Source organism: Cyanistes caeruleus, chromosome Z (genome assembly GCF_971803275.1).
Source record: "Cyanistes caeruleus chromosome Z, bCyaCae1.hap1.1, whole genome shotgun sequence".
Lineage (NCBI taxonomy): Eukaryota > Metazoa > Chordata > Aves > Passeriformes > Paridae > Cyanistes > Cyanistes caeruleus.
Genome location: NC_141732.1, coordinates 31,257,723 through 31,280,955, shown reverse-complemented (window position 1 = coordinate 31,280,955; position 23,233 = coordinate 31,257,723). Strand labels below are relative to the sequence as shown.

The 23,233-nt window shown below is 50.7% G+C and overlaps 1 protein-coding gene across 1 annotated transcript; it reads left to right on the top strand.

The window, feature by feature from the left end:
* Positions 1-1,354: 1,354 nt before the first annotated feature.
* On the top strand, positions 1,355-18,842 carry LOC147648309 (uncharacterized). Its single transcript, XM_086867384.1, has 22 exons — positions 1,355-1,858; positions 2,640-2,677; positions 3,122-3,241; positions 4,033-4,136; positions 5,082-5,220; positions 5,366-5,559; positions 6,935-7,062; positions 7,245-7,423; positions 8,195-8,257; positions 8,577-8,699; positions 8,970-9,092; positions 9,650-9,812; positions 11,895-11,958; positions 12,763-12,811; positions 14,116-14,225; positions 15,064-15,181; positions 15,383-15,482; positions 15,916-16,112; positions 16,447-16,581; positions 17,773-17,979; positions 18,170-18,318; positions 18,670-18,842. The coding sequence occupies exons 1-20, from the start codon at positions 1,783-1,785 to the stop codon at positions 17,815-17,817; spliced, it is 2,268 nt and encodes a 755-aa protein (XP_086723510.1). The 5' UTR covers positions 1,355-1,782; the 3' UTR covers positions 17,818-17,979; positions 18,170-18,318; positions 18,670-18,842.
* Positions 18,843-23,233: the final 4,391 nt, after the last annotated feature.

Here is a 23,233-nt window from a genome sequence, read left to right as displayed (position 1 = left end):
CTTCTGGAGTCAGCTCCCTAGGAGACAGTAACTCTCTCTCCCCACTTTTAATAAATTGAGAAGGGGACTCAGGTCTTCATTGGTGAGACCTAGCCATGGTCTGACCCAGTTTAGTGACCCGCATAGAGAATGAAGATCTGCTAGAGTTTTAGGATTACCAATAATATCCAATTTTTGCGGAACAACAGTCCGTGCAGTAACTTCCAGGCCCAGGTATTTCCAAGGTGGCATCCTTTGAACTTTGTCTTCCTGCAATTGGAATCCAGCAGAGGTTAAAACTTTAACCACTAGGTCAAGGGTGTCTTTCAGTATGTTGTTATTGGGACAGCATATAAAAATATCATCCATAAAATGCAAAATGATAGCCTCTCTCTTTTCAGCACGCACTGAGGACAGCAATGACCCCACATACCACTGGCAGATGAAAGGGCTGGCTTTCATCCCCAGAGGTAATACTGTCCAGCGGTACCGTTTCATTGGAGCTTCCCGGTTAATTGTAGGAATGGAAAAGGCAAACCTTGGTGCATCCTCTGGGTGCAGGGGAATTTGAAAAAAGCAATCTTTAATATCCAGTGCTGCTAGCATCCAATCCCAGGTTTATTGTCTGTTGTCCATCTGGGGCAAGTGAGAGACCGAATTGCTCTGGGTCTTATCTCTTATACCAGGGGGCAGAGGTGATTAGGGGATGCAGGGAGGCCACAGCCAATGGGAAGGGGGAAGGGAAAGAAGGTTTTCAGGTAGGAACTAACATTACACAAACCAGAGGTGAGTTTTACCCTTGGGAGGTTCCAAGACTTGTAGATGCACTACAACACCGCTCCAAGGGCATCCCCTGCCACGCACAGGACATGGGCACTGCCATACTGTCCCTGCCATACTGACAACACAAATGCTGCTCCAGTGTCATGCAAACACCTCTGGCTAGTTTGTTACTTGGCACTGTTTCCCCACTATGGTATCCTTGTTCCTTCAGCGAGCCTACAGTGTGCTGGTCGATGTTAGCCATGCAGTAAATGGGCAGGCATGACAAGCATTTCAATTAAGGGGACTCTCCGGAATATTACCAAAGCGTGATTGCACCCATAGAAATGAAGCAAGTGTTACTTGTTTTAGTCAGAAGCACTGGTGGCCAAAGGAGAGGGTGCATGTGCTTGGGGCCTGTTTAGTGTTACTCTTGGATCCTTTGAGCTATGGGTTCTGGACTGCAAGGAGGGTTTGTGCTGCTTTGGGACAGACGAGAACTTTCTGGGCTTTCTTTTGCATTAGCTGCAGAGAAGGTTCTGTTACTATGCATAAATTCACAGACCCACCTAGAGCGGCTGCTATTGTGATGTCAGCGGAGGGCTGCCACGTCACAGCGTGGTCAGGGGGAGGTTGCCCTGGTGCACGCACAGCGTCAGCGTCCAGAGCGGCTCTTGGCGTGCTCGTTGCAGGAGGACCCTGTGTTGAGGTGTTCTCAGGCAACACTCTGTGCCCTGGAAAGGGAATCTTTTTCTTTTGCCTGCCGTTGTACGAGTCTGTGGACTCGTGTAGGCATCCTTTTGTTTTCCCCTACGGTTGTAGGGTCTGCAAAGACACGTACAGGTGTCTTTACTTTTTCTTTTTTCGTTCTACGAACTGCAGATTTGTGCAGGTGTCTTTTGGTTTTCCTTTTCTTCTTGTACAGTCAGCGGATTGCTGCGCGTGCCTTTTTTTTTTCTCTTTTCCTTGCACAATCTGTGCAAGTAGGATTTTTCCATTTGTGTTTTCTGGCCTGCGGACTCGAGCAGCCCTGCTGAAACAATGGAACAATTCCGCAGTGCTGTCAGCAGGGCTTTTGCATCAGTGTCATCCTGCAAAATGTTCAAAGGCCTGAGACGTAAGTAGAGGCTTTTTCCTTGGGGCAGCACACTGGAACAAAAGTGCCGTAAAGATGCCGTAAGTTTGGTAAAGCTCTTGCCAACAGCTTCAGCTAGAAAGGGGATGTCTCTTGGCCAGAAGGGTGTGGACAACTTCCAAAACGCAGACTGGGAGAGCTTTGTAGGCATGATTCTAAAAACTGTGTGGTTCTCTCCAGAGCTGAGGGAAAGCAGCTTTTCTCTGCCTTCTGTCCTTAAAGAATGTGCCTGTCTAACTTGAGCCTCTCTGTGTGCTACAGTAGCGATTGGCTTTGCGCTGAAGGGGAAAGTGCTGAGCAGTCTGTGTGTGCTCCTGAAGCCCAGAGCTGGGCCTGTACTCTTTCCAAATGGAACTGCAAGCTCTAAGAGGGCTTTGGGGGAAGTTTTCTGGGCAATGGTTTACAGCAATTGTATGGGAAGTACTGCACAAAGTTTAAAAAAATAAAAGTCCAGGGAGGAGAGGAGGAAAAGGCTGCTTTAGCTGTAGGGTGAACAGCGGGCTACAATGTAGACACGGACTGCTAAGGAACCATTTGCATTTTGCAGCCAAGTTTCTAGTTCCTTAGTGGCAAAGCCAACTCAGGTAGGCACAGCCTAGGGTAGTGCCCTGTAGCCTTGCTTGCTGAGCTAAAGAAGGGCTGCTTTAGGGAGGGAGGTTGTGAAAGGAAAATGCTTTCTGCTTGGGGGACCTTTTCCTGTGGGGTAGCCCAGCACAGACAGTTTTCCACCAGCACCTGGTTCATTTTCCCTTGTCTCCAGCAGGTTGTCTCAAACGTGGAAGGAATCAAGTCCGTGGTTTGGTGAGTGAGAAGGACACCCTTGACATTCCTGGTGTTCGAGAATTGTGGAGCAAGCTGTGGGCTTGGCCTGGTGCACTCGAGTGCCAGCCTGTCAGGCCAAATGAAAGTCCACATCAGCGTTTGAATGAGCACTACCAAGAGGATTCCATCAGTTTCCTCCTTTTCCATTAAAGAAGTTTTTACTCATGAAAGTCAACTTTTCAGACAGGAGGCTGCACACCAATTGTTGCCAGGCTAAAATATCTCCCTTATATCAGAAGCATATGCAGTCCTGGCCAAACATTAGTCTCATCAGCCCACTTGAAATGAGTTCTAGTGGCTGAGGATGCCACTTCTATCCAAATTCATGACGTCTCCTTAGGACAGCTGGGGATGGAGCTCAGGAGAAACAAGGCTCTCAATGACAGCTCACTGCCTGTCCCTCACACCCCTGTCTGTCTGCAGAGCAGCACACCAGCAGCAGAACCTCCCGTGGCTCGCCCTGTGCCTCCAGAGGCTGATGGGGAGGCAAAGGACAACAATCCCGCCTGTGTTGTCAGTCCAGGGCCTGAGCATCCTGAACCAGTAAGTGCTAGCTTTGGTTGCTCCAGTGCAAAGCTTTGGTGCAGTGCAGGGCTGCAAGTTCCTGATCAGGCAGCACTGGCCCTTTGTGGCTGAAGATGCTGAGACCTGGAGTCCTGCCACGACCTGGCTCTTCAGCCCAGCCACTGACACCTGGGAATTGGCGTCTGAACTTTCACATGCCGACATCGTTCTGACTGTGAACTTCCCTTGGTGTCAGATGAGCGGTAGCATGCTGTCCTTGAGTGCTACTGGTGGCAAAGTGAGCCCCTTTGTGCCCAGTGTGTGTGCAGGCTCCCTGCTGTCAGCAGAGAGAGCGGTCCCAAGGCACAGCTCACAGCCTTGTGGGGTACGCAGGACCTACTGTGTCCTGCAGGGACCTGCCCCTCTGCACGCACTGTCGAAGTAGCTACAGTCACCGCTTTGACTACACCCTGTACTTTGACATGACCCAAGTTTGCTGAGAAGAATCCTGAGCAGCTCTGCATGGCAGAGACAAGCCCCGTCTCTGAAAGGCTGCAACACAGTTCCTGTTGGCTGCTCCCTAATGCTTGAGATCCTGAGGGGAAGCCAGTTGATCAGAACGGAGCAGGGAACTGTTCCTTGCACCTATTCAGACACTTCCATAGCAACTCAAGGGTTATGTACTTACTCCCATCAACAGCCCCACACAACAGCTTTTGCCTTCAGGTGAGCTGCATCTGCGCTTGCTGCTTCTCCCAGCTCTCAGGAGACAACTTGCCTGCTCCTTATTGCTTTCTTGTTTGTGCTTTTTCCCTGCCCATCCCGTGCAGGCCCCAAGACCAGAGCTTCCTGCCAGTCAGGACTCCTTGGGCCGGGCAGGAAAGGCAGAGCGGCAGCAGAGGATGGATAGAGCACCAAGAGCCCTGGAGTTCAGGTGTGTGCTAAGCTTTCCTGCTTTCTCCGAGCAGGGCTGGGCCTTGCTGGCCTTTAGGAAGCCCAGGGTCAAAGAATGAATTTGGCTTTCTCGCTGTTGAACTTGCCCAGCATAGTCAGGGAAAGGCAGCCCGTAGGCAGGTCTGGCTGCCGACAGACCTACAGCATAGCTGCCTCCTGGGACTCCCTCCTCCTACCTTGACAAAAAGCATTCCAAACTGGACCAGAGCAGAAGCAAGGGAGCTTCAGGCTGGGCCTAGGGACAAGCAGTGACCGTAAAGCCTATCATGTAGCAAAAGAAGCACCTCAGAGAGCTTGTGCACATTCCACCTCTGGAAATTTGGAAGCCCAGCTGCTGGATAGAGCCTTGAGCAGCCTGTCCACATGCCATAGCTGACCCCAGGTGCTTGGAGCTGCAGACTGCGCTGCAAGCTTCCTGGAGTCCCTGCAAGCCGTAAGCATCCCGGGATCCTTTGGTTCTTGGCTTGGAACTTCATACCCATCTCCTCCCCAAGCTATAGCTTGCAGGCTCTTTCCTTCTTGCACTAGTGAAAGCAAGAGTAATTGTGGCAGTACTCATCTGCATTTCCCAAGCCTGTCTTAGGCAAAGAAGAACTTTTGCAAGTCTGGCATCCAGTGGACCAGATAGAGAGGAGCGTAAGACCTAGCGGGCAGGAAGCTGTGAAGCTGATCGAAGTGGAGCTTTCTGGAAATGTTTTGTAGTTTCTGGAAGCTTCTTTACTTCCTCACTGGTGACTCTTTCACCGGCAGGAATGACAAAGAGTGATGCTTGGTCTAGTGGGGTCATTCCAGCATTGTCCAGAGGTGGACCTAGAGGGCTGTAGGAAGTCCCTGAGACTGCCTTCCTTGGGACATGGTGTGGATTTGTGGTTTTGCAAGGAGACTGTTGCTATTAAAGGCTTGTTGGTCTGTCCCCCTGTCATAGATGGAAGGAGTTGGCTGCATTTGAGGGAAAGCGCCACTCCTCACCAGACAGGGCGTTTGAAGCGGCACCTGAGACAGCAGAGGAATCACAGCCTCAGAGATCTCTGCTGAAGGAGGAAGTTCCTCTGGCAGTGACAAAGGTAGCACTCACCTTGTTGCTAGGCAGCACCTGTGGGAGAGGGAGCTGCCCTTAGCAAGTCTTCCCCGAATGTTGCTTCCGGCAGCAAGCTAAGACTGAGACTGTGTTGTTGTTCTTCCTGAAAAATGGTGCCCCTCTGCTTCCAGGTTTGCCGCTCGCAGCGGCCAGCACACAGGACTCTGGAGAAGCTGCTCCAGGAGTTCTCTCGCCAAGGGCACACGCTGTCCCAGGTGTGCAAAGAGAAGGCAGTGCTGGCGGAAGAGAACGCTGCCCTGCAAGCCCGACTGGCAGCCACAGAGCGGGACCTACGAGGCCTTTTGGAGCAGCTGGCAGAGGCCAGGTAAAGGCAGGGATGAGACCCAGCGTGGGCCATTGTTGAAGGTCTGGAGTGACCAAGGTGCTGAGCGTTATGTTAGGATTTATTGGCTCCTGCGTGCTCTCCAGATGGTTCTCGGACAGAGAAGCAAAGAGACATGAGAAAAAAGAAAAGCCTACTGTGGCCTGAATGTTCTTTCTCTGCCAGCTCAAGCTCTCACAGCTCTTTTTGAACACCCGCTTGGGACCCTTTGCACATTCCTGTGACAAGTGCAAAGCAAGCCAACTTGGTACTGCATTTAGTACCAGGGAAACAGTGCAGATGTCTGCTGGAACCGGACGTTTCCCTCTGCTTTTGGTTCCTCCGTCGGTGCATCTGAACATCACTATTTCCTTGCCCAGCAGTTTGACATGACATTTTCAGAATTCAAGGCTCCTACGTGTGAATGTTGTGAGTAGGGATGTGGCACTTCGGGTGATGCTGGACATTCATGCTGAAAATCTTGAGGCCCTTCTGAGCTAACTCTTGTGAGGAGGTATGGTGCAGGACCTAGAGTTGCTTGCAAGCAGCAGCAGCAGCAGGGAAAGAAAGGTCTCGTGTGCCTTCTTGACAGTCCCTGAGGATTCTTGCTGAGCACTGATTCTTGCTCACTTGTCCATTCAGCTCTGGAACCTGTTAAGGTTACTGTGGCTGGTCTCTCTTCTTTTCAAAGAGTGCCAAAACATTTTGGGCAGTGCAGACTTATTTAGCCAAAACTAAAGGTGGCAGTTGTTGTTATTCATGATATTCCAGTAATTTAAATGGCAGGATACATGCCCCTCCTGCCAGAGAGTTCATTTTCAGATGAAAGCCTAGTTCTGGTTTCTCTCTGCTCTTGGTGCTGCTAGAAGCTGCAGCTCTCATGTATGGTTCGGTGCATTCCTTTAGTGCCTTGAACTTAGAGAGGGTGTGGAAAATGAAGTATCTCTTACGTACACCGTGAATGGCATAAAGCATGGATGAAACAGCCAGGAGAGCACGGTGCTCTGTCCCCCTGCAGAGTGACTTGGAATTGCAGATGAGCTCAGGGCTGTGAGCAGAGGCTGGCCTTCTGCTTGCTGCTAGAGATTTTGTGGGCACAGCCACCCGTGTGGGATATGTGAGGGAAGAGCAATTTGAGCTTTGGCTGCTGAGATCAAGCTCAGCTGGGCTTTCTGTGCTGGGCTAGGTCGTGGGGAAAGGCTGGCCAATGTCCTGGAAGGGTCTGCTTTGCTATTTGAAGTGGTAGAAATAGTCTTGCTCTATCTGCGTTTCCATGCCAGCTGTTTTCCATACTCAGGTGCAGGGATCTTAAGGCACTTACTGGAAAAACTGCCCGTGTGTGCCACGAACAATTTGTCCTCATCTTCACAACTTGTAGGACAGAGAAGAAGAGCTTGCAATGCAGCCTGTTGGAGGCTCTGCAGCAGGTGTCGGAGCTGGAGATCACCAGGAGCCGTCTGGAAGGCCAAGTAGGCACAGCCATGCAGGCCAAGGAGCTGATACTTGGTGAGAGCCTCGTGCGCTTTGTTTCTGGTGATGGCCCTGCCTAGTGCAGTTGCTCCCAAGGCAGCTCTGTCAGCAGGGCTTCCGAGGAGTGAAGGGGCTGGGGGCAGGTCCCTCCTTGCCTGAATCTGAAAGGGGTGATGTTCAGCAGAGTCTTTGACTGTTGTTGTTTGTCATGTTTGCAGAGGATGTCAGGGGCCTTCGTTGTGAGCTGCAAGCTGTAAGATCTTTCAGCAAGCAGCAATGTGAAGAAATGGCCCAACAGCTCCGCTTGGCAGAAGAGCAGTTCAGCAAGGCTCTGAGACTCTGGCAATCTGAGCAATCTGCTCAGGAGGAGGAGAAAAGGAAGCTCCTGCAAAAACAGGTAGGAAGCAATACACACCTGAACTTTTCAGGCAAGCTTGGTGGGCTGGCTTAGCAGAATAGCAGCCTGAGAATGGGACATGGCCGCAAGCCTCTGCTGCAGGCCTGACGTTGCTGGGCCAGGCAGCAGAGGGCTTCAAGGGCTCAGACTTGAAGGGCTGTGAATGCCCAGAGGAGGGTGCTGGGGCACTGAACACAGCCACGGTTTCAGGGAGGCCATGAGCCACGCTCCCCTGGAGGCTGGGTGGTCGCACACAAAGCACGGCAGCAAAGGGGCAGGACCTTGCTGACGCCCTGGTACCGTGTAGCAGTCTGCTGACCTTGCTGCCACCTGCAGTCCCAGCAACTGCCTTCCTTGCTTGCTGTCCTTGCACGGTGGACAGAGCTCTTCCCTTTGGGCTTGAAGCATACGCAACAGGCCCCCTGTTGCTGGTATTTCAGCTGGTGGCCTGTCTTGTGACTCTGGCTTTGGGGTGCTGGCCCCCTCCTCATCCTGCAGTCCACCTGCAGCTTTTCCTTGATCAAAGGGTATGGGACTTTGAGAAAAGAAGTCTTCCCCCTTCTTTCAGAGCGGGGAAGGAAGGTGGCAGCCCCTTTCCTTCCAGCTGCTGACACCCCTCCAAAGTTTCTTGTCAGGACAGAAGTGCTGGAGGGCACAGAGCCACTACTGTGCACTCAGCAGCAGGGGGCTGTGGGAGGGATGAAGCTTCCATTGTTTTCTTTGGGGAGCATGGCTGGGACTTCATCTGGAAGTGTCTATTCCTCTCATCAGGAAAGACGGCTGAAACAACAGCGTTTGAAGGTGCTGGAGCAGCGGGAACACTTCCTGGCAGAGGTACAGAGGGAGCAGGAGAAAAGGGTGCTTGAGATGAAGCAGGAGATTGCTGTAATGCAACCTGAACAAGAAAAGATGGGAACCAGGGCCGGTCAAGATGCAAAGAGAGTGCCAAGAGAGTTTGGACGCTTCTGGGGCTCCTTATGGGCACTCCTTCTCCAGACACTGTCTGTGTGGGTGGGATTGTGTCTTAGCTGGCCCTTGGTAAACAGGAGAAGGAGAGCAAATTGCTTTTGGAAAGCGTGAGCACATGAGTCTTGGTTGCCACACAGGTGGTGGGTGGGAAGTTTGAAGGCGTCTTCTCTTTGTTTCTGTGCAGCTCCAGCGCCAGAAGGCTGCTCATTTAGACAAGGTGTGCCGCCTGCAGCGAGAGCTAAACCAAAGGCAGCGGCAGGTAGAGCAGCTGAGGCAGGAGCTGAAGGAGGAGCGAGAGAATGGGCAGGTGAGCCTGACAAGCCAGGTAGCAGAGGGAAGGGCAGTAGCAGGGGCATGAACGGTAGATATCAGGAAAGGGGAGGCAAGGACTAGTGCAAGCAGGGAGCCTGGCAGGCTCCAGGGCTGAGCACCAGGAAGAAGAATTAGGACGGAAGGCTTAGAGCTGGGTAGAGCAGCAGAAAAAAGTGGCTGAAGTGAAGAGCTTTTGAGATTGGGAAATGAGAAAGGTGAGCAAGATGGCAAGTGCTAGTAAGAATTTTCTTGACAACATATCAAGAACAAGCTGCAGGCAGAGCTGCGGGAAGCTCAGAGGAAGATGAAGGCAGTGGAAGAGAGGCACAAAGAAGAAATGGAAAGGATGCAGAAGATGCTGCAGTACAGGCTGGCAGAACAAAAGCCGGTGAGTGAAAGAGCAGTAGGCAGCACTGCAGTCATGCAACAAGAGGTCTCTCCTCTTGTCACCTCGCCCCTGCGGAGCAGCATGGCGGGATGGGGGCCATGCCTCTGGCTGCCGTGCTCTCTGGTCTCCATGGCAGCTGCTCAGAAGGACACTTCCTGGGCCACTGAATGCCTGGGCAGCAGGGCTAGTGCTTTGGCCCTCAGCAATCCTCTGAATGTATTGCTGCTGGCCCCCTAGTGCTCGCTTGGTTTTGTGAGAGGTTTCAACATGGTGACCCACACAGATTCTGAACAGCTTGTCCCTGTCCATGGTGAATGCAGTCCACAGGACAGGCTGAAATGGAAAGCTGTTCTTTCCCTTTCACTGTCTCTACTAGGGCTGGCTGTGACAAGCTGTCGTCTCTGGCTGCTTACGGGGGTTTGACTTGGGCTGGAAGAATTGACAGCTCAGCTTGCAGCCTAACCCAAGTGTTGTTCCTAAGGGCTGGCCTTTAAAGTGTGCTGTCGGGGGCATCTCTGCCACTCACCTTTCTGACACCAAGACATTTCTTGTCCCAGATGGACGTGGGCTCTGCCATTGGAGATGCATCTGCAGCAGCATCCTCCGAAGAAGCCTCCTCTCCACAGCCTGAAGAGCCGAGAGTGAGCAGTCTGCCCTGTTCAGGCCAGGAGCCAGAGCAGCTGTGCCAGGACGGAGAGAACCAGGGCTTGGAGCAGCTGAGTACGTCCTGTGCATTCTTTGTCCGAATGAGCAGTGTATTGATGTGTGTGTGCCTCAGCATGTTCCTCCTCCCTCGGGTGTCAGACAGACATTTTGGACCCCCTACAGAAGCCATAGTGGTGCTTGGAAGCAGGCAGGGAGAACTTTGGGGCACTGCTTTTGCTTTTCAGGGCAGCTGGGAGTGGGAGGGCTTTGCCTGAGCTTCCTTCCCTGGGCAGTAAAGGCTAAAGCAGGGATTGTTCCCTGAGCAGCAGAAGGCTGCCACCCAGGAAATGGCCCAGTCCATGTGTGTGTGCTGCTCTGGCCAAGCTGATCAGAGCAGATGGCTTCCTAGATTGCCTTTAGTCTTCTGCCTTGTCACCAGTCACTGGAGACCAAATACTCCAGAGAAATGGATTGGCTGTGTGGCTGGTTCCCCATTGCTGCTGTTTTTATGACTGTTAGTACTTCTACCATTCCTTCTTCAGTTTGTTTGGATAAGAATTCTACATTCTGCTTGGCCCAGCCTCCTTGGAAAGAACATCAGGTGACAGCACCAATAAGAGTGGAAGAGGTCTTTTAGTAGGCCTCAAAAGTTAAAATATTCTGTTCTTAGGAAAATCCCTAGGAATCAGAGAGAAAGTGCTGTTTCCAAAGTGCAGCAAAAGAAGAAAAACAGGATACTTGTTTTACAATCCCTCTTTGATATTTTAGCTCTTTGCTTGGGACAATGCATTAGAGAGACACATCTATGTGGCGCACTGAGATAAAACTGCCCTGCAGGCAGTTCTCAGGAGGAAGCCTGCAGCCCCTCTGCTGCATGTTCCTCTGGTACCACGGTGCCACTTTGTCACAGCTAATGCCCAGCTGGTAAATACTCTTGGAAAGCCAAGGCCTGGCCCTCATCCCTGCACAGATCATACTCTAGGAAAGCACAGGAAGGCCTTGGTGAGTCTGCAGTACAACCAAGTTGCTTCTTGCACGTTATAGCTGCCAGGGCAGGGCTGTCAGAGAATAACTGGTCGGCTACAGAACAGAGCCCAGTTTCCTCAGTGTCTGCTATCAACTGCTGGGACAAAAGGGGCATTGATCTACTCCCCCATGGGTCTGAACTCAATGACACTCATGGTGTGTCTTGAGTGGGGTCAACAGCTTGTAACGGGGCTCGGTCTGGCTCTGGCCTCTTCTCAATGGTTGTCAGTGGCCACTGTTGGCTCTGCCAAGCTTTTTGTCATGTCTGCCCTGCCACTGACGGCTGGTGTGACTGCAGAGGCTGGAGCCTTCCTGAGCTGTGAGACTTCCGCTGCCTCCCCATTGCTGCAGCTTTGCCTGGACTCGTGAAAAGATCAGCATCTCACTTGGGCAGCTGTCTGTGCCACGGCAGCGCCCGAGGAGCGGCGCTGTCCTTGTTACCCGTCTTGGCTGTGCCCATTTGGGAAGATGGGACACGTGGGCGGTCTTCAAGAGGTCGAGTCCAGTGCAAGCGACTGCTGCTCCCCAGGCTGAAGACAAGCAGTTGTAATTCTTCAGAAAATGGGGAATAGGCAAAATTGTCTTCAGAACTTAGCCTGCTCATCCATGAAGAGGGCCCTAATTCTAACAGCAATTGTTCTTGGTTGTAGAGAACAATCAGCAAAGCACGCTTTAGGCAAACTGCTGAGAGGTAGAGGAAGTCCCCTCCTCTGCTGGAATTCACTTTGCAATATTCCTTCTGCTCTGCAAAAAAGCAGCTGCGGATAAAAATTCCTCCCAGATCCCAGGCTGCATTTAATCTCTCAAGTCGGAAAGCTTTTGAAAATCACTTGCCTTGGTGTCTGTTCTTTTCTAATCTCTGTCTGCTCTGAGGGTTTCTCCATGGCTTTAGTTTCCTTTCAAGGTAACCCTTCAAAGGAGCGTGGAGAATCAGACCCTGTGCAGGCCATGTGTGCTGCAGAGCTGCCTGTCTTGCTACGGAGCTGCTGTTGTTGTTGTTCTTGTTGATGTTATTGTTAGCCAAGCAACCATCAATTGCCCTGAGCCCCAGAGAATGGAGCTGAGCTTCAGATGTGCCGGAAGTCGTTATCTCTGGTTTGAAGTTTGCTTCTTGCATTTTGTTTCTTTCAGGGAGTGTTGTGAGCGTGGCAGATCCAAAACAGAAATACACTGGATGGAAATTTATTGGCAGTGGGTGAGTGCAGCCAATCTTACTTCTGCAGAAGCATGGGCCAGCTCTTTTGCTGGTGCAATATCAAGTGGGAAGTCAGGCAAGCTGCAAGCTTTTTCACACCTGGGCTTTAGATTGTCCCGGTCTCAGTCCTGATCACAGGGCATCATCAAAGGTAACTGCATGCTGACAATGTCTTGCCTGCCGCAAGAAGCAGGGCCTGGAAGCCCTCCTGTCCCTCAAGCGTGTGGCACCAGTTTGCTTCTTTTCCTAGGAGACATGGTTTTGTATGATTCCAAGTCATACGGCCACACTGATGAAGGAAGAAGAACCTGAGAGAGCAGCTTCCCACCTGAAGCTGCTGTCAGGTCACTGCTCTCAGTAGCATTTCCTTCCCATCTTTTGCTGAAAGCAATATTCCGTGCTCAGGACAATAAGAAAGGCTGTGTGGTGTTGCCCGAGTTTGGCAGATGGAATCAAAAGAGAGCGGGGAGAAGGAGGCCCAACAGGACTTTGTGTTTCATTGCCTGGAAAGGAACGCCACACGCACAGACCCAAGAAGGAAAAGGCCAAGAAAACCCCTGCATCCATAACCTAGTGTGTACATTTGGGATTGGCAGTAGCCCTTTTTTCTTCCTGTTGGACTGAGCTTTTCTCTAGGACACGCTGCATGGCAGAGGACGGCTGGGCTGCTGTGCTATTGGCTGAAGAGGAGACAAAGCCCCGTGTTTTAGCGACACTCCGGGCAGCAGAGAGCTCCTGCCTGGGCTGCCTTTCACTTCTCAGCACTGAACGGCTTCTCTGTTCTTGGCTCTCTTCTGTTTCTAGGGGTTTTGGAACCGTTTATAAGGCCTTTGACGCTGCCACAGGACAAGCGGTAAGTGCCAAGAGCCCTCGCAGATTTTGCTGCTCTGGAGTGCTTTTCCTTGCAATGTGATCTGATGGCAGAGCTTTGGGCTGCCTGTCTTTGCTGCAAAGGCTGTCCCACACAAGTAGCTTGCTTAGAGCCTAGAGGCAGGCTAAAAATTTCACATTGCTGAGACTTGGCCTCGCATCCAGAATTAATGCAATGATAGCAGTGTTGTCTTTCAGAGAAGGACACACTAGCTTGGACTTACTGGATAAATATGCCTAGATTAGCTGATGGCAACAGCTGTCATTCTGGCCCAATTCCTCTCAAGCCTGCATTCAGACATAGATAGGATTTCCCACTGTATTCCATCATGTGGTTTGGTCTGAAAATATAACGCAAGACCGAAGGAAGGAGAGATCTTGTCTGGAGCACAGCTGACTGTGTTGCACTCCTGGGACACCTGGTTCACACACACACACACACACACACACACACACACACATGCACGTCAATGAGAAGGAGTTGATGTAGAACCTTACATAATACAACCTTGTGCTGGTCCTGTGTCGGTGACATTCCTTTATAGTGATGCTGTTTGTAGTGAACAGATATGGTGGTGCCTTGGAGAGTCCCACTGCTCTTTGGGGCTGAAAGTCCTGAATTCTCATTTCTGGCTCTCAGCAAATACAATTCCATCTTCCTGGTGCCTCCTTATCCACCTGCCGTGCTCAGGAACCACACTTGGAGGGAGGTCTACAAGGCATCCAAAAGCCCTAAACCCCGCTTATAACCTGGGCTGTATCCACAGACTACCACAGAAAGGATTATTTGTTTTAAAACCCACAAAATAATGACAATCTAAGCCATGTCCAAGAATGTTCTTCAGAGATGCAGACTCCAAACTGAAGCTGTTAGCATGTGCTAGGATTGTAACTTGACTTTGAGTCACCTTGGAGATCTTTTCTGGGCAGCATTTTCTCTGTAATCGAGGTATGTATTTACTTTGGGGCACAATCACGAATGGCAGCAGTCTCTGAAAAGCTGGTCAAAGCCCCTAGAAATGCTAATGTATTTCCAGTGGTTTCAATTTATTTGCACAGGAGCAAAGTTGCTTTTGGCTTGCAAAACCTGTGTAAATGATAATAGCAGTGGTGATCAACAAAGTCCATTAGTGAAGTCTGCAGGTGCAGAGAGGGTTGTTAGCGCTTTGTGGTTGATAGTTTAGAGATTCCTTTTTTACCAAGGTGGCAAGGCATCCTGGCCTGCGAGCACGCAGACAAAGAGGCTCTTGTAATGTCTGTTCCTAATGGCTTTCAACGGCATTGTAGGTGGCCATAAAGAAACTTGATCTCCAGCAACAGGGCTGCGAGGAAATGGTGAAAGAAATCCTGGTCATGAAGGAAATGAAGAACCCCAATATTGTCACCTACCTCGAAAGGTAAGCAATCCTGGTATTTTTCTAGGAATGTTGTTTTCCATGCTTGCAAGGCAAAGGTTTAAAAGCTCTTTACTCACTGGCAGAAAATGGATCTTTCCATTAACATCCATCCACTCCTGGGCAAGGCATGGCAGGAGATTGCATTTTGTCCCCATGAATGGTTCCTGGCATAAAGAGCTTGAAGATTGTCCCCAGAAACCTGGCTCTCTTACTGTGCCAGCAGCCTGTGTGTTCACTCGCTGCATGTTCTTTTGCTGGTTTGGGGCTGGATTTTTCCAAGGCTTGGAGGAGAAGTGCTGAGAAAGCATCACAGAAATTATTTCCCTTGCGCTGTTTCCACTATTATCCACTGCCTTGCAGGCCAAAAGAGTAGGCTGGGAGATACATAACGTTCCAGGTTTGAAATTACTTTTGCCCTTGGTGACTGTCCTTTATGCACATTTTTCCAAAGGGTTTCCCCATTGCTGCAAACCTGCCTGTCCTGAATAAAAGCTGTGAAAACTGTGTCTCCTTCTTGCTGGAGATAATGGTGCACTTTGTGGATGGAGATGAAGAGGTAGCTGCTGGGATGTGTCCACTTCCAGATTAATCTTTGCCATCATAAAAATGCCTTTTTTCCCCTGCTTGCCACCTAAGCCATCTCCTTTGCTGCAGTTGTGCCTTTGTCATTTGGAAGGCACAGGCTGCCAGCAGTGGATAGCCTAGGTGCAGTGTGTCTTCATTGTATTCTGTCTTCATTTAGCAGTGACCTGGAAACAAAACTCTACCTTAGGCTTTTCTTCCAAAAGGCAATGGAGCTGTGCGCGTTCAGCTCTGTGCTGTTGTTTTCATCTTCCAGCTACCTTGCCAATGAGGCTGTGTGGCTGGTGTTGGAGTACATGGATGGAGGCTCCTTAGCTATGGTGGTCCTCATGAAAACAATGGCTGTAGGACACATAGCAACTGTCTGTCAGGAGGTAAGGAATCCTTCTGCTTGTGCTTGGCATGCCTTGGACAGGCTCGACCTATGAAAGTGCTGCTGAGTGAGTGGGTCCATGTTCAGAGCTTTCTTTCTACCTTGTTCTTATGCTTCAGAGAAGAAAGAGCATTTTCTTTTTGCATGTGATGAAGTCAAATCAGGCTAACTTTTGGTCTCCTGTTTCTTCTTTCTCTCCCAGTGCCTGAGAGGCCTGGCTTTCCTTCATGCCAACAACATCATCCACAGAGACATCAAAAGTGGAAACATCCTTCTGGGCCTGGATGGCTCTGTCAAGTTGGGTGGGTATTCCTGGTCAGGCACAGCGCTCGGGGCAGCCACTGCAGGGCTGCTTTTGAGTGGCTGCCAGGTGCCCAGCAGTGGTGCTGGTGAGAGTGCACAGAGCTCTCCTGCACGCTCGGGGCGCTGCTGCAAGGTGCTGAGAGGTCTAGAGAGCAGCAAGGCATCAGGAGGAACTTTGGTTAGCTTGTGTCCTTTCCAGAGGGAGGGAGGGAGGTTCAATGTAAACCTTCAGGTGAAGGAGGAAAAGCCGCTGTGTGAATGGTGGTGGGTTTGTTAAGCGGACAATGCCCAATTTGCTTGGCTGCAGCCCTGAGGAAAGAGAGCACAGCTGATTTTCCAGCTCAATACAGCACTGCATCCTGAGACTTGGAGTGAGGAACCCTTTGCCTTGGTTTCTTACTTCAATCCATGTTTGTTTGCTTTTCTCCTCAGCTGATTTTGGGTCTTGTGCTCTGCTCACCCCTGAGCAGAGTAAACGGAGGTCGATGGTCGGGACCACTTGCTGGATGGCACCCGAAGTTGTGAGGAGAGACCCATACGGCCCCAAAGTGGACATCTGGTCCCTTGGCATCGTGGGAATAGAAATGGCCAAAGGAGAGGCTCCGTATATTTGGGAAATCAGTTCCAAGGTAAGGTGCAAATACACTCAGAAGCCAGTGGCCTTCAGGTCTGTCTCCATTAGACAAAATCCCATACCCACAGCTTCAAAGGGCTCCAAGAGGGCTCACTTGTAAAAGTGTCCTTGGGACCCATATAAACTTTCAAGGCGACACCTCCTGGATGTTGGAATAGCTGGGGCTGCACTGGAGGAGCCCTTTCTTCTTTTGGGAGACAAGGCTCATCTCAAAGCCTCTGCTGGACAAGAAATTGCCACTGCAGACTGCAGCTTAAAATATGGGGACTAGGTGGGCACTTAAGGATAGGAAAAAATTAGGTAGAGTCTCATGTTTCCCTTTTCCTCAGGCTAACTATCTGATCAGCACCCAAGGAATACCAGATCTGGAAGAGCTCAGCCTACACCCGGGCTTGTGTGAATTCCTGGGCTGCTGCCTGCAGATGGATGTGGACAGGCGAGGCTCTGCCAAGGAACTTCTGAAGGTACAATGCAGAGCGGCTGCAGGCCAAACAGCTGTTCCCTGCCAAACAGGGTTTGCTCCTTGGCCCAACTCTGTAAGGCATCAGATGGGTTGTCCCCCCCATAGTAATCTCCTCTCTGGTTGCTTTTCAAATGAAAACCAAGCAGGATGCAAGACTGGTTGGGCTTAGAAGAGACCACCTAAGGTCACCTAGTCCAAATTGCCAGCCACTGGCAAGGACATCTTCAAGTAGATCAGGTTACTCAGATCCCCAGCCAAGCTGACCTTGAATGAGTCCAGGGCTGGGGCACCTGCCAGCTCTCTGGGCAACCTGTGCCAGCGTTTCAGCACTCTCCTGCTAAAGAGTTTCTTCCTTAGAGCCAATCTGAACGGACTCTCTTTTAGTTTCAAACCTTTTCCCCCTTGTCTCTTGCAATTGGCCCTGCTAATTAGATGTGTCCCCATCTTTCTCCAAAGCCCCTTCAATTATTGAACTTGTCTCCTCGGGGCTTGTCCTTCTCCAGGCCAAAGAACCCCAGTTCTCACAGGTGTTCCTCAGAGGAGAGCTCCCAGCTTCTGGTCATTTCTGAGGCCCTCTTTTGCTCTCGGGTGCTGTTTTCAGGTTTACCTGCTAGCGAAGGAACTGAAGTATCGCAATGCTGGGGACAGAGGCCCACAGTGGGGTTTGGAAAACACAACGAAAGCAGTCCCTGACAAGCGGTTCTAGGTTGATCTGTGGGAAGGCAGGGGCTGTGGGAGGCTGACTGTGAGCCTCAGAGGGGACCCAGCTTGTCCCTCCTGCCCCACTCTTCGAGGTTGCTGCCAGGCAAACAAGGACAGCTGAGCAGCATTTGTGCCAGCCCCATGTGCTACCTGGCCCAGTCAAGTCAGTGAGAAGCGCTGCGGCTTTGCTGCCAGCTTTTGTGTTAGACAGGGAGCTGGTGACCAGGCCACTTCCTCGGCTGTCCCTGCTGTGGTGGAAGATGCCAGCCAGCACAGGAGGGGCAGGGCATGCTAAGGAACACACTTCTCTCCTTGCAAGCCAAGAAGAGAACTGAGTCTATTTGCACTTTGCTGCTTGTGTCTGTGCATTTCTGGGCACTAGAGGAAACCAGCTTGAGCCTGTTAGGAGCTCAGTCTGGAAAAGAATGGTTTCTTTTGCCTTTGTCTCTTTTAATTTGGTTTCTTTTGTTTCTCTTTCTTTCTTGGGCAGCATCCATTCCTCAAATTAGCCAAGCCTCTCTTCGGCCTCTTCTGACAGCCCGATTGCTGCCATCCCTGCAGCAAAGTAATGCAGGAAACAGAGGAGATGGCAAGGACCACTTCAGCACTTGGAGAACAGAGCCTCTGAGAACAGGCAGACACCCTGAGTGGCGAGGGGCCAGGAAACAACAGGCGGCCATCAGAACAGGAGAGGAAGGTGGCATCTCCTTTTTTCCCATCTGCTAATCCCCCTCCTAAACTTCTGGTTAGGACAGCATTGCTGGAAGGCACAAAGTCATTCCTAATGTGCACTTTGCAGATGGGGGGTTGTGTGAGGCATGCGGCTTGCACTGTTTTTTAGGGGAGCTTGGCTGGGACTTCATCTGGAAGTGTTTTCCTCCCTTCAGCAGGCAAACAAGATGGAACGACAGCGTTTGCAGGCACAGCAGCTGCTGGAGCAACGGGAACACTTCCCGGCAGAGGTGCAGAGGGAGCAGGAGAAATAGCAGCTTGAGATGAAGCAGGAAGTTGCCATCATTCAAGCTACCAAGAAGAGGTATGAAGCAGAGCCAATCAAGAGGCAAAGGGTGTGGACAGAGAGTTTGCGTGTTGTTTTGGACTCCTCTGGGCTCCTAATGGGCACAGCTTCTCTGGACACTGACTGTCTGGGAGGGGTTTGTCTCTTAGCTGGCCCTTGTGACCCAGCAAATGGCCCAGTCAACGTGTGTGTGCTGGTCTGGCCAAGCTGATCAGAGCAGATGGCTTCCTAGACTGCCTTTAGACTCCTGCCTTGTCACCAGTCACTGGAGACCAAATGCTCCAGAGAAATGGATTGGCTGTGTGGCTGCTTTCCTACTGCTGCTGTTTTTATGACTTTTAGTTAGTACTTCTGCTATTCCTTCTACAGATCACAAGGGCCCCCGCCACATAAATCTCCACTCCAGGTGCTTTGCAAATGAAAATGAAGGAAATTTGCAGGGAAGCAATCGAGGAAGCAGAGAGCATGACCAGGTGCACTTCAGCATTACTTTCTCCAATGCCAGCTCACAGCCAGAATAAAAACATCTTTAAAACGCTCAAGCCAGTTGGAAGATTCCTTTCCTTTTCTCCCTGGGAATATGGCTCAACATTTACTTTGGAATTGCCCATTCTTTCTGAAATGTCCCTCCTGTGGCTATTCTGGTGCGCTTTGCAACTAGGAACAGACTCCTTTCTTTAGCAACTCCAGTCTATGCTGCCTTTGGAATATGGCCCGTTGGCCACTTTTTGCCCAGCCGTGGAACTTCTGCATGAAGAAGAAAGTGCAATTGCATTTCCAGACAAAGGCAAGGAAGAGCAGGGCAGCCAAAACATCCCCAACGTCCCCTCTTTTTGTTGCTGAATCTAAAAGCAGCATCTGTCATCCTGTCTCCAGGGCCCTTGGAGACAAGGGTGACGAACCCGGCCCTTTGACCTTCCAGCTAATTCCACAGGCCTAGCTGCTTTCAGCCACTGACCTATCCCATTGTATCATTGGCAATGCAACAGTGGCACCCCGGAGCTGTCAAATGGGATTACCAGCGATACAAAGTCTCCAAGTGGCTTGCAGGTGGTTTAGGAACTTAACATTACAACTTTGCCACTTCACTCTATAGCTGGTTTAACCTTGGAAGCGTGGGAAACCTAAAGAATGGGGAAAAGAACTTGTCTAATTGTGCCTTTTGACTCCGAGAGACAAAATACTCAAGTCCTCTCATGGTAAATATGAATGTAAATCCCAGCCATCACTGAACACAGTAGTACCTTTAAAGGGTTGTTCTAGCATTCAGCACTTTCAGGGATATTGCAGTGGTCCTACTCGTTTGCAGCAACGTATGACTCGGTAGACGGTCACTGATTTGCCCTGAGAAATTTTGTGAGGCACTTGGCAAAGCTGTGCTCTTGGCAGAACACCATGCAAATTCTTCTTGCCTGACAGCTATCACGATTTTTGAAGGATCTTTTGCAGTCAATTGTAAGCACCTTTTTTGACATTCCATGATTCGCTGGGCAATTCATTCCAAGATGGTAGGGGCTGCCTTTTTAGGCTGCTGGGCTAAGATCATCCATTCTAAAGCATGTAAAGGGTCAGACCACTGAGTACCCCACTGTCCAATAACTGCAGGAGAATGGAATTCAACTGTGAATATGAACACAGTGACACCCACTTCTGGGAAAAGCTGGTGGACCTGTCTCTTTGTGAGGGTCTGCTCTACTGTTGCAGAGTGGCTCTTGCTTCCGGGATTAATTTCCTGGGGGAAGTCAGATCATCCTTTAGGAGGCAAAATACTAACTGCAAATTGTGGAGCAGTCAACCCTAGATAGGTTCTGAACCTGTTGATGGGACCCAGAAGTTTTTGGGCATCATTCAAATTCTTCATTTTGGTCGACAATTGAATTACTTGAGCCTGTGTATTCTGATCCATAACTTGGAGCACAAGGTACTTCCAAGGTGGTTGCTGCTGTACCTCTCCTGGGGCCACTTGCAGCCCAAATGTTTTTAAGGATTGCACATTAGCATTAAAGGCTTGGCTGAATTAGTGAAAAATCTTTTTGAGTTAGAGTGGCTATTAAAATATCGTCCATATAATGATGGATTCTATGTCCCTGGGAACTGTTCCCTTCCTGATGCTAATTGTCTGAACAACATACCATTGGCAAATTGTAGGGCTGGTTTTCGTACCTTGAGGAAGAATTTCCCTTTGATGATGCTCCACTGCTGCAGCATTATTAATGGAACACACTGTGAAGGTAAACTTTGGGGTATCATTTGGATGAAGTGGAACAGTAAAGAGTCCTGGGGTGATTGTGATGTTAAATTGTATCCCCTTTTGTCCACCTAGCCCAGAAATAGGTTTTGTAGCTTTAAAACTTCATCTAAGAGGAAAAGTGAGTGGAGAAGAAGCATAGAGTCTGTTATCAGAGACTGTACTTGCTCCCCCCACATCCCGGGATGGGGTTTTGACTACAGCACAGACAGACAACAAGGCACAGGTCGCCCTGGCTTTTCCAGCTAGCCGAAACAGAGAGATCTTCCTGGACTGTTTTCTTTCCCTTTTCTTTGAAACGGATTGAACCTGCTCTGGGCTGGGGACTCAGGGGAGTACCGGGAGCTTGCACCCGTGGACTACCAGGAGCCCAGTCTGGGCAGCGACATTTTGCAGCACCAGAGGGATTGATAACAGAGCAAACATCCACAGGAAAGAGACCCTCTGAATTTTGTCATCTCTTCAGAGCGGCGAGAGGTTTTGTCATTTGATATTGGGCTCAATCTTGGGCTGGGTAGTGCTTTGCCTGTTAAATAAAGAGGTTTTTTCCACCTCTCTCAGAGAAATCTCTTCCCAAACCGGCTGGGGGGTGGGGAAACAAGGCCACATGGGTTTGCATCCCGGGGGGTGTGGGCATTGGAGGTTTTCTCCCCATTTAGTCGTAAACCAGGACAGAAGGCCAGAGCTGTCTCTCAGAAGCAGGGAGGTCTCACAGGAAGGCACCTGCAGAGCCAGGCTGGAGCTGTGGGAGAGGGCTGGCTGGCAGGCTGCTAAGGGGATGCCTGAGGCTGCTGAGGATGTCCTGTGCACTCCTTGTCAGATGGAGCAGGGTATTCTAGTGTGCGTGCCTCCAAATGAGCTGTACCACATGTTCCTCCTCCCTCTGGGGTCACACACACACTTTGGACCCCCTACAGAAGCCATTGTTGTGCTTGCAAGCAGCCAGGGAGCACTTGGGACATTCATTTTGTGAGGGCAGCTGGGAGTGGGAGGGCTTTGCCTGAGATTCCCTGGGCAGTAAAGGCAAAAGCAGGGATTGTTTCCCGAGCAGCAGAAGGCTGCCACCCAGCAAATGGTCCAGTCCATGTGTGTGTGCTGCTCTGGCCAAACTGATCAGAGCAGATGGCTTCCTAGATTGCCTTTAGACTCCTGCCTTGTCACCAGTCACTGGAGACCAAATACTCCAGAGAAATGGAGTGGCTGTGTGGCTGCTTTCCTACTGCTGCTGTTTTTATGATTTTTAGTTAGTACTTCTGCTATTCCTTCTACAGATCACAAGGGCCCCCACCACATAAATCTCCACTCCAGGTGCTTTGCAAATGAAAATGAAGGAAATTTGCAGGGAAGCAATTGATGAAGCAGAGAAGATGTCCAGGTGCAATTTAGGATAACTTTCTCCAATGCCAGCTCACAGCCAGACTCAGAATAAAATCCTAGAAACCCTCAAGCCAGTTGGAAGATTCCCTTCCTTGTCTCCCAGGGAATACTGCTGTATGTTCCCCTTCTGAATTGTCCATTCTTTCTTAAAGATGAAATGTCCTTCCTATGGACCTTTTGGTGTGGTTTGGATTTGGGAGTGCTCTTCCTTTAGCAAGTGCAGCCTCCACTGCCTTTGGATTACATTCCAGCGGCCAAGTTTTTGCCCAGCCGTGGACTTCTGCTTGAGAAAGAAAGTGCAATTGCATTTCCAGCCAAAAGGCTATGAAGAGCAGGGCAGCCAAAACATCCTGTGGGGATACAGCCTTTCAGCTGTGCACACAGAGGCTTGTGGTTCCTGCCTGGTGGAGATGGCACATCTCCTCTGGGACTGCTCCCGCTTCCCAGGTGGCCATGGCTAAGAGGTATGAGGCTCTGCAAGTGGAACCAAGAAAGTGGGCACGTCTGCTGGCAGTACAGGAGAGTGGAGAGAAAACAGCCTGGGAGGTGCCTGGCCAACGAAGGAAGGCACCCACTGGACCTGCTCTTTGTCAGCTCAGAAGGACTGGTGGTTGACGCCACTCTTGGGGGCCATCTGGGGCTCAGCAATCACGAAAAGTCTCTGGGCTTGACTGGGTTTATCCCACTTTCTCTGCTTGCTTTTGTCCCACGACTCGGCAGCTGCTCCCCAGGGCTTTGTAGCTGGCACAGCTAAAGTGCAGGAGAGCCTCATTTGTCTGCCCTTAGTGGTGGCTGCTCACTGCAGCCTTTTCAATCTGGAAGCTCCATCTGGAGAGCGAGTTCCCCCCTCTGTTTGGTCCTGGAGGCCAGAGCCTGTCATCTGCTGTCCCACGTGGCATTGAGGGCTGCCAAGTGACTCAGGCTGGTGTGACCTTACTGCAAACAACAGGGGACAGTGGTGGGTGCTTGTTTCCAAAGTCACATTCTTCAGGAACAGTGTGCCGTGTGCATCCTCTGTCCAGCCCAGCCCCAGACCTGGGGACCAGATGCAGGGACTGCTGCTGCTGCTGCTGCTGCTGCCGCCACTGAAGTCATGCAGGATTTGGTGGTTGGCTTCCATCCCAGCAGAACTGGTCACTTACAAAGCCAGGGGCTGATGATGACCTGCAGATCTCTGGGCTGCATGGGTGTGAGGGAACTGTCCCTTGTTGTTATTCTCCATCAGGGAAAGCTGTGCCGGCCAGGTGTGCATCAACACAGCAAACAGGGAGCACGTCAGTCTCTTCCATCTGTGTCTGCTGAGAGTTT

Excerpts from the sequence above, each read along its gene's own strand:
- LOC147648309 (XM_086867384.1), top strand. The coding sequence starts at position 1,783 with ATGGAACAATTCCGCAGTGCTGTCAGCAGGGCTTTTGCATCAGTGTCA. Across the intron at positions 7,063-7,244 it reads GGCCAAGGAGCTGATACTTG|AGGATGTCAGGGGCCTTCGT; the intron begins GTGAGAGCCTCG and ends TCATGTTTGCAG. Across the intron at positions 12,812-14,115 it reads ACGCTGCCACAGGACAAGCG|GTGGCCATAAAGAAACTTGA; the intron begins GTAAGTGCCAAG and ends ACGGCATTGTAG.